At 39.6% G+C, this 10,338-nt stretch overlaps 1 protein-coding gene across 6 annotated transcripts; it reads left to right on the plus strand.

Annotated features, from left to right (window-relative positions):
* Positions 1-244: 244 nt before the first annotated feature.
* On the plus strand, positions 245-9,792 carry LOC114791816 (beta-galactosidase-1-like protein 2). Of its 6 annotated transcripts, XM_028982270.1 has the most exons (19): positions 305-442; positions 724-906; positions 982-1,050; positions 1,383-1,478; positions 2,080-2,188; positions 2,385-2,477; positions 2,589-2,670; positions 2,762-2,826; positions 2,910-2,994; positions 6,794-6,931; positions 7,323-7,403; positions 7,517-7,623; positions 7,712-7,858; positions 8,440-8,511; positions 8,692-8,770; positions 8,899-8,986; positions 9,133-9,244; positions 9,333-9,449; positions 9,689-9,792. In XM_028982270.1, the coding sequence occupies exons 1-19, from the start codon at positions 351-353 to the stop codon at positions 9,773-9,775; spliced, it is 1,902 nt and encodes a 633-aa protein (XP_028838103.1). In that variant the 5' UTR covers positions 305-350; the 3' UTR covers positions 9,776-9,792. The 6 variants fall into 6 exon arrangements, 5 of the variants coding, with proteins under 5 accessions (XP_028838106.1, XP_028838103.1, XP_028838104.1 ...); XM_028982273.1 differs by lacking the exons at positions 305-442; positions 724-906 and adding an exon at positions 245-294; XR_003750046.1 differs by lacking the exon at positions 8,899-8,986 and having other exon boundaries at positions 9,689-9,713.
* Positions 9,793-10,338: the final 546 nt, after the last annotated feature.

Genomic DNA, 10,338 nt, shown 5'->3' on the forward strand with positions numbered 1-10,338 from the left:
GAAGTGTTTCAAGCCACGATTAAGTCGGAAATGTTCACACTGCATAATTTTATAGTTCATACAAATAAGATAACAGTAAAATAAATAAGGTGACATTTGACTGGTGTAAAAACATTAACTCAATGTTTATTGGGACGGTGACATAACATTATCAGAAGTGTGATATTAAAAAACATGCTAAATACAACATGTCACTAATTTCCTGTTGAACGGGAATTAAAACGTGCAGCAGGAGGCAGGACCATTTATTATGAGCCACACCTTTGAGCTGCCCCGAAACACTTCACCACAGCGGTACGTCTTATTATTCACCTTCATTTTCACTCCCGTGTAGACACGAATAACAACAAATGGTTGTTTTCAGAATAAGGGCTTCACACAGAAGAAGATATGCGGTTCTTTTTCTTTTCATCGCCGGCTTTATCCTCTGCCGATACATCGGGTAAAATTGTATATTTGATTTCTAGTTATTATGTCTTTTTAATCCTCTAATTAATCACAGTCTACAAAACAACATATATTTGTTGTATATATACAAAATCATATATTGTTTTGTATATTCGCTACAATCCATGTTACAATCTATGCATTTTTTTTTTTTACTTTTTCTGAAGCATCTGCAGATGTTGATACTTTAAAATAAAATTAATGGACTAAGACCAAATGGCATTGATGTGGCAGTTAATTGGTGTTTTTCTGAAGTTAAAATGAGTTGTTTCTTAGCCTGCCTTCTGGAAGGAATCTCAGTAGGAAGGAGGGACTGAGTGTTAACTCTTCTCAGTTCACCCTGAGTGGAGAGCCATTCCGGATCATCGGTGGCTCCCTCCACTATTTCAGGGTGCCTAAAGCCTACTGGAAGGATCGCATGTTGAAAATGAAAGCCTGTGGTATTAACACTCTCACCACGTAAGTGAGCGACCAGTTCAAAGCGTCCATCCAGAGTGACGACCGTGCAGAACGATGACGCAAAGTGTCTTTCAGATACGTGCCATGGAGCCTGCATCAGCCCGAGAGAGGGGTTTTTCATTTCCACAAACAGTTGGATTTAGAGTAAGTGCCCACCTTCAAGCAGCCATATACTTCCAGTCACTTGGCACACATCACTGACTGCCTGCTGCTGTTGTTGTGTCCCTGGGAGCTTTTTTAGTCTCATGTCCTGTTGGGAATTTTAGCTCTCGCCAGCCATGATCATTACCTGGGGTTCCTTGGGAATAGAGCACAGATGTCCTTGGTAGACAACAACAGCATCTCCACAACAGGATTTGTAACTCGAATAATTTATATAGCTTTTGCTCAAGGTATGCAGTTACCATTGTCTTTTCCTGAGAGCAGGCATAAAATAATTCAAAATGTTTTTTTTTTATCTTTCTTTTGGTGCCTAGAGCTTATCTCAACCTGGCTGCTGATGTGGGACTATGGGTGATTCTTCGTCCTGGACCATATGTATGTTCAGAACTGGACCTCGGAGGCTTGCCAAGGTTTGTATGCATTCACAGAAGCCTCCCACTGGATCTCACTGGAGCAAGAATTGCTCAGTAAATGCAATTAACTTAAAGGAAATATGATATCTTAAATGTGTGAGAACACAGGGCATCTAATTTACTAACATGGGTTGTCATGGCAACCAAGAAAAATGGGGGAAAGACCTCTGGTTACATTTAAAACCACCACCATTTAAAGGTCATGGTCTTATGAAAGTGAAAATGAATTGATTGTCATTGTGATACACAGCACAGCACACAGTGCACACAACTAAATGTGTCCTCCTGAGTGAGCAGTGGGCAGCCATGACAGGCGCCCGGGGAGCAGTGTGTGGGGACTATACTTTGCTCAGTGGCACCTTGGTGGAACGGGATTCAAACTGGGGCCGATTCCTTAACTGCTAGGCCCCCACTGCCCCATCACATCTTATTTAAAACAAGGTTCACTTGCAGTAATACATGTTATAAAACATTATACAGGTTATTTTACAGATACATATACATATATACACATATAATGTGAACAGCAAATGATATGAACTTGTCATAGCAGTAGGATGTGGATATAACAGTTTTTTTTTCCATGGTTTCACTTTAGTTGGCTTCTGCGTGATGAAAACATGAAGCTGAGAACAACTTACCCTGGCTTTACTGATGCAGTTAATACATTTTATGACAAGCTTGTTCCAAAAATGGTCCCGTTACAGGTAAAGAGAATTTTGTTTTAACTTGGAAAAGTTCATTTGACAAACCACAAAGATTAGACTTGATTCTCTTGTTAATTTTTGATAGTTGTATAAAAATGTATCTATGTAAGATTTTTATTGACTAACTATATCAATGCCACACTGACCATGTTATAGCGATGACCATAACTCTTAAACTAATCTTTTTGTTATCCAGTTTAAAAAAGGTGGCCCCATCATTGCTGTACAACTGGAAAATGAATATGGATCATATGCCGTGGATAATAATTATATGGATTTTGTTAAACAGGTAGACTACCTGGTTAAAACTACTGTGGTTTCCTCTGTAATAATGTGACTTAGTAGAAAGTGAGTTATATGTGTTATGACTCCAGGGAGAGCTTGCTATCTTCTTGCACAGGCACTGCTGTCCAGAGGCATAAGTGAGTTATTGCTTACGTCGGACAATCATGAGGGTTTAAAGGATGGTGGGGTTAATGGAGGTACATTGAAATGCAGTTTTGGCATAAAATGTGGATATTTCAATATTATAAAAATTCACAATAATCATGTTTGTCCTTTTTTTATTTTTAGCTCTCAGAACAATTAATCTACAAAAGCTGAAAAATGAAGACATGATGCTGTTACATTTTCTGCAGGTAAACAGCATTTCTGAGACATGCTTCATGAATCTGAATTACCAACTGAAAATAAACACTCCTTTTTCGCTTTCAATCTGCAGCCTAAAAAGCCAGTAATGGTGATGGAATATTGGACTGGCTGGTATGATGGGTGGGGCGACCTTCACCACGTTTTCCCTCCAGAGGGTAAAATATCACTTATTAGGCTCCTCCCACTTTAAACTTTTATAAAAATGTAAAGGGTATATTGTCTTCAAGATGCAGATAACTAACAAGCCGTTCTTGGTAGTACCTTTGACTTTACACTAGCAGTTTGATAATAGTGGCCATTGTGCAAAATCTGTGATGCTGTAGCTGTACCTGAATAATTTACACTGTGTATGAAGTTTTTGCTATAAATGGTGCTGATTCTCACTCAGTATACTTAACAAAAATATTTATTGCATTTAGCAGGTGCCCTTATCCAGATTGACTTATAATCAGTACTTACAGGGACAGTCCCCTTGTGAGACACTTAGGGTTAAGTGTCTTGCTCAGGGACACAATGGTAGTAAGTGGTAGTAAGTAAACCAGGGTCTTCTGGTTCGTAGGCGAGTGTGTTACCCAATAGGCTACTACCTCCATCTTTGATCTATGACTACCTGTGGGAGAAGGAAAAAGAAGATGAGTGAAGACTGGAGCAAGACACACTAAATGGCTGCACACCAAACAGCTTTGTTTAACATCACTACTGTAAGTGAAGAAGCATGGCGTTGCCGATGCAACAATATATGCGATGCAAGTGATTCACTCCTAATTGAAGAATGGCATTGATCTATGCATTGATCTATGAACACAAATCAGTCAAAACATTAGTACCCATAGAGACATTACACAGACAAACAGGGAAGAAACAAACAAAGGACATGTTCAACAAGGGGACAGTAGGATCAGGCTTACATGAACTTCTGAGGAGTTGAACTCAATGACTTAGCAAGGACTGGTCAGTGTCTCTCACCTGACACTCTCACCTGACACCTCACCCATCCCTCAAGTCTGCGATGAGGGAGGGGTCGAGGATGAAAAGGGGGGGTAGCCAGTGGCAAAAGGCTTTCCAATCATGGAGGTGGAGTGTGGCCCATGGTCTGACACAATGTCCTGAGGGAACCCTGGGAGACTAGGTGAATGGCCTTTGGAAAAACGGTCGACAAGTGTCAGGATTGTGTGCTGACCGTTCCCCTCAAGCAGCCCTGTCCCAAAGTCCACCACAATGTTGATACATGGACGTCGGGGAATGGAAGGAGTAGTGGCACATACCGCACATGCCTCCACAAAAGTCCAGACGTAGGCGTCGATGGACAACCACCGGCCATGGAGCGTCTGGCGTCTCCGTGAGTGGCCTGAATGGGATGATAAGAGAACATCTCTATGAGAAGTGGGTGGCATAGAGTCATTTTGGTGGTGTGTTGGACAGACTGGGGTTGTTGGCCTGAGTGGTGCGGACGTGTGACACGAGGGACTAGAGGAAGGGTCCAATGATGAGACAGGGAGGCCAAGGTTGGGGGAATGTTGACTGGAGAGGGCATCAGCCTATTGTTGCTGCCAGGTCGGTAGGAGAGGTGGAAGTCATAGTTTTCGAAGAACAGAACAAACCTGGCTTGCCAGGGTTTGAGCTGTTTGGCTGTTACGTCCTGGTGTTTTGGGGTGTTCTGTGTGTTGTGTTGTGTTGCAGGATGCCAATTTTGCCCATCTGTACCTGCTGTGGACAGCCAGTATAAAAGGGGCCTCGGTTTCTGTTTTGGGGCTGTTCTTACCATGACATCCTCCCCGCCTGCTTTTCCTGTTCGCATCACCTCGGGTTTTCCCTAAGCTTCCCCTGAGAGGCTGACGTAACTTGTTGGGTCTGGCTGCTTGTCTCAGTTTTTTTTCTTCTGTTTTCCCGTTTTGTTTGTGATTTATTAGTTGTCAATCGTTTCGTATGTATTTCTTATTTATCTTATTTTTTCATAAATAAATTACTTTAAATAAAACAAAGAACACGTTTGACAAGGGGAGAGTAGGATCACCTCTCACTGTCTTCCCAGTCCTCTCACATGAAAATAACTACTCACCTTGACAACTGCAGTTCCCTTTTTTTTGGGATCAGCCATACCTCAATTGGTGCAAAATGTCACAGCTTGATTTTTAACTGGTATAAGCAGACAAGAGCATATCACATTGGCTTCAGTTCACTGGCTTTCATTAAAAATCCTATAAAATCCTTTTATTTTTTTTGAATGGCTCTACCCCAGAACTCCTGCACCCTTACATATCGGCCCGTTGCCTTAGGTTTGCAGACCAGGGGCTTTTATCTGTACAACAATCACATTACCAACTCATCACTCACAATTCAAATCTCGACAAAAAAAACTTTTATTCCCAGGCCTTCGACCCAGTGTGAGGTTGTTACTTATGCAGTTTTTATACTTGTCTTTTTGTTTGTATATGTCTTTGTTATATTAGTTTTATTATGTGAACCAGAAGACCCAGGTTCAAACCCCACTTAATAAAATTGTGTCCCTGAGCAAGACACTTAACCCTGAGTGTCTCCAGGGGGGACTGTCTCTGTAACTACTGATTGTAAACCACTCTGGAAAGAGGGTCTGCTAAATGAGCTTTTTCTTTTTTCTCTCATGCAATTTATTCATACAGGTTGAGCTGGGTGGGGATCCCAGGTTCTCTCCTTCTCCTTTTTGTTTGTTTCTCTTTTCTCCATGGAATGGCCTAATAATGAGTGGGACAGATCACAAAGGCATGTTGATTGGAACAAGAACTTCCTGGCAGATGTTCCTCCTGCCTTTAAAAACACCAAAAAATAGCCCCTTGTCCAGTCTTGGTGCTCAACCCAAGTTATTTTTTGGGTGGTGCTATATGGTGCTTCAATGTCTGAAGGAGGAAGGGAGAAGGCTCTTACCTTGGTAGACCCAGCACCCTGGGATCTTAGACATGAAGGGCAGAGGAACGGGGAAGCCATCCTCCCCGTTGGACTTCTCAGGTTCTATGTAGGAAGTCATCCTCCCTGTCTGTGATTTCTCAGACATCCCTCCATGCTGCATGTGCTGGGAAAGGACCTCTGAGTTTTCTTGCAGCTGGCTGCTCAGTGTTTGCCGCCACCGCTTGGGGGATCTTGAGTTTAGTTCTTCTTCCCTGACCATTGTTCTATAACACCACAGCTTTTCTGCCTGATTAGCCTCATGTGTATCTAATTACCTTAATTCACTGCCTTTATAAACTCCAGCCTTGTTTCCAGTCCTTGTCATTTCTCTGCTGTTGTGTTGGTTGCTGTTATATGACCCACATAATCCTGTGTCCTGTTATCTTCTGTTTGGCATCCTTGCCTTGGTTGCCTGACAGTTGCATCTTCCGGCAATGATCTCTGTTAGGTAGAGGTACGGGCATACTGGGATGTGGCCCTGTTTAATTGAATTGAAGTGAAGTGATTGTCACAAGTGATACACAGCAGCACAGCACACAGTGCACACAGTGAAATTGTACTCTGCATTTAACCCATCACCCTGAGTGAGCAGTGGGCAGCCATGACAGGCGCCCGGGGAGCAGTGTGTGGGGACGGTGCTTTGCTCAGTGGCACCTCAGTGGCACCTTGGTGGCTCAGGATTCGAACCGGAAACCTTTAGCATTTCTCATGCTGTGTGCACCGTGTGCTGTGCTGCTGTGTATCACAAATGACAATCACATAATGACAGGCCACATAAATATCTTATTTTCAATTCAGTTCTGAGTTATGTTGTTTTGGCTGAATTATTAATGTGATATGATCCACTCTGAGCTCTGTTTTTACATTTTAAGTGAAATGTACAATATTGCAATATGTACAGTGTTACAATATATTTTGATATAATCATATCGTGACCCATGTATCGTGATATGTATCAGATCGTTAGATCCTTTCCAATACACACCCCTAATCAGTAAGTTTTCCCACATGTGCTTATCCTTTATCTGACAGACATGGTTGCTGTAGTGCGGGAGATTTTGAGACAAGGTATGTCTATCAACCTTTACATGTTCCATGGAGGAACTAACTTTGGCTTCACCAGTGGAGCTGTGGAATCCCCATCATATAAGCCAATAATCACAAGTTATGGTCAGTTTCTAAACATTCATACACATGCACTTTTAAAACACAATCAATGTCTATTGTTCCTGCACAGAACTTAATATTGTTATCAATTTGTATTTACATTTATAACATTTACCAGACGCCCTTATCCAACTTACAATCATTAGTTGTCTTGCTCAAGAACACAATGGTAATATATGGGATTTGAACCTTCTGGTTCATAGGTGAGTGTCTTACACACTAGGCTACTACCCTCTAGGCTCCTAATGTGTATGGATAATATTCAGGCATATTGCCCTGCCATATTCTTGCAATTAAGCTTTTAGCATTTTTTATTTACCTTAAATATGATTTTTTTTATATAAAAAGTGTAAAATTGTTATAGAGTTCAGAATTATACATTGTTTATCATCAGATTATGATGCACCATTAACTGAAGATGGTGATTATACACCAAAATACCACCTTCTTAGAGACCTTTTCAGTCGCTACCACAGTAGGTTATTGTTTTTAGCTTAATTAATTTAAATCCATTTAAATTTAAGCATGTAAAGATAAATTAATTTAAAACATGTAAAAAAATCTTTGCTAACCTGAATTTTTTGTGAGGTGAAAAGCTCCCCGAAATGCCTGTCATCCGCTGGAAAGAGGGATACGAAGCAGCTATTATGTACCAACATCTGTCTCTGTGGGATTCTTTGCCATTTTTAGAAAAGGCAAGTAATGTTGTTATTAATGATTTTTAAATTATTTTGGGGCTGATTCAATTTCCTGTCACATTCAAATATTATTTTTTGACTATAGCCTTTTAAATCACAAACACCTGTTAATATGGAGAATCTTCCAGTAAACAATGGGAATGGACAATTGTATGGATACACACTTTATGAAACCATGATTTCCAGTGGAGGTTCACTAAAATCAGGAAACAGCATAAGAGACAGAGCAATAGTAAGTATTTTCCCAGATTCTATACTGTTACTGAAGAATATACAGTACTGCTCTGCACATCTTAACAGAAAGCAGTTTCATTAAACATCAGTATGTAAGATTTTTACCTTAAAAGGTTACAATATTATTGACTTGTAACATGGTGTGTCTTTCAGGCCAACTCTGTTCCCAGAATATCACTTTGGTATAAAACTCTGAGAATGGACCTTGGTATTTACATCTTGCTCTGTATTCTCAGCACAGACTTGTGATGGATGACACAATGTGAAATAAGCTAAATAAAAATCAATTATCTATTTATTTTTGGGTGGATATTTATTTTGAAGGTTAATTTTAAATCTTGAATAATACACACTATACTCACAGGTAAAGAGAGACTGGCTCATGTGTCACTAAAAGAGCATTAAAAGAGCAAGTTGTATTTACAAAGGTCTAAAAGTACATTAGGTTCATAGGAAAATCAAGATTAAACTAAAACAAAGTTACCTATATATGAAGAAGACAATAGCTTATAGTGCTATTTCCCATTTGCACAATAAAGTAGAATTGAACTTGTCATTGTTAGCCTGTGTACTTTTCAGGTGTTTGTGGACAAAAGTTTCATTGGTGTGTTCCAGTTTAAAACTGAGGAGTTAGCAGTGCCTGATGGGAAGGTAATTTTTTGAAACAGGGTGCTTACGAGGCAAAGGAGTATGGCGAGCTAATGGGTCAATTATTCAAAATATTGCCAAGCGTATTGCCAAAATAAATTTAGAAGTTAACATTTTTAACACTACAATATATGAATTGGCGCCTTAATGTGCTGCACTGTCACATCTTTCTGATTTGTTCAGGGGGAAAGAACACTGAGTTTACTTGTAGAGAACTGTGGGCGAGTACATTATGGAAAAACATTGGACTTGCAACGTAAAGGTAGTGTACACTCAAGTAGGGTTCATGTGAGTTGTGCCGTTCTTTAGTGTAGATTAATACATTTTAAGTACGGAAACAGTTGTGAAATAGTGTCATAAAAATGTATTCATGGCTGTTTCTGTTTTCAGGCCTAATAAGGGACATTTTCTTGAATAATAAACCTTTGAGAGATTTCACAATTTATAGTCTGGATTTAAACCCTGCTTTCATAGATAGGTTAGTATTTTCTTTGTAATATGAAAAAAATATGAATGCATGTTTCTAGTAAATTGTTGCAGAAAGTGGCTAGAGACACCAGTATAATCAGCTTATAATCAAAATGTGATGTCATTCTTTCTACCGTAACACTTCCACCACTTTAGATTGTACCGTGCTCCATGGAAGGCACTGCCCCTTGCACCAAGCTTTCCAGGATTTTCCCTTGGAAGACTCTTTGTGGATGGCTACCCAAGTGATACATATGTGAAGCTGCCAGTGAGTGAATGCAAGCAATTATGACCAAAGGAGCACTGTAAAAAAACATGAACAGAATTAATTTTAAATGAAATGTAAATATTCATAGGGTTGGAGTAAAGGTGTGGTCTTCATTAATGGACAGAATCTTGGACGCTACTGGCACATTGGACCACAGCAGGCACTCTATCTTCCAGGGCCTTTCCTCAACGGTGGAATCAATGAAGTATTCGCTCTCTTGTTTGTGTCATCAGAATGTATTGCTGTATTTTTTTTGAATACCCATTTCATGCTTTTATATATATATATATATAAAAAATATGTCGATATTTGAAATAATACAAATAATTTCCAGTCTAATGAAGCTGCATGATGTCGGCTCATATCACTTTACCCAGAGTAGTGTGAGGTGTTCACAACTCCTCACATATGCCCTTCATATATGTGTTTTTTTTTTTATCACAGGTACTTGTATTTGAGGAACATGAAGCCGATTTGAAAGTTCTGTTTGAAGACTCTCCTGATCTGGGAATGACTGTAGACATTCAATAAAATCCTTGTCTGATGTTCTTGGTGAACATTATTATTCATTGATGCTATTATTCATTAACTGGTTAGATTTCTCTAAACAGCAGCACAGAACTCATACTCTGTCCTTTGTTCAGTCCATGTCCCTTCTGAATGCAGGAATACAGAATGTGCCCATTGTTCATATTTCTGCCTATTTCTGTCTTTTAAACACAAAAGAAATGTTACAACTTGACCTGTCATGAGCGTTAATGTTGTTAGATATTAAATGTTTTTACCGAGGGACATTTTAATATATTAATTTCATTACACAAAGCATTCAGCAAAGTGTCCATTCGTTCATGAGCCTGAAAGTGTAACAATTACATAATGATGTCTGTGGTGTAAGAGAAATCCAGGCTTTCTGTATTAGCTACTGCCACTGTATTGGTTCTGTCCCTGCAAAAATTCTGGCATAAAATCTTGGTCAGAACTGGATTATACACTTATTATATACGCTGACTTTTCATACAACCATAAATACAAATAAAAGATGAAAAGGGGACTAGTTAATAGCTGAAGACTTGAAGATGGAGAGCAACATCTCT

This window comes from Denticeps clupeoides, chromosome 6 (genome assembly GCF_900700375.1).
Source record: "Denticeps clupeoides chromosome 6, fDenClu1.1, whole genome shotgun sequence".
Classification (NCBI taxonomy): domain Eukaryota; kingdom Metazoa; phylum Chordata; class Actinopteri; order Clupeiformes; family Denticipitidae; genus Denticeps; species Denticeps clupeoides.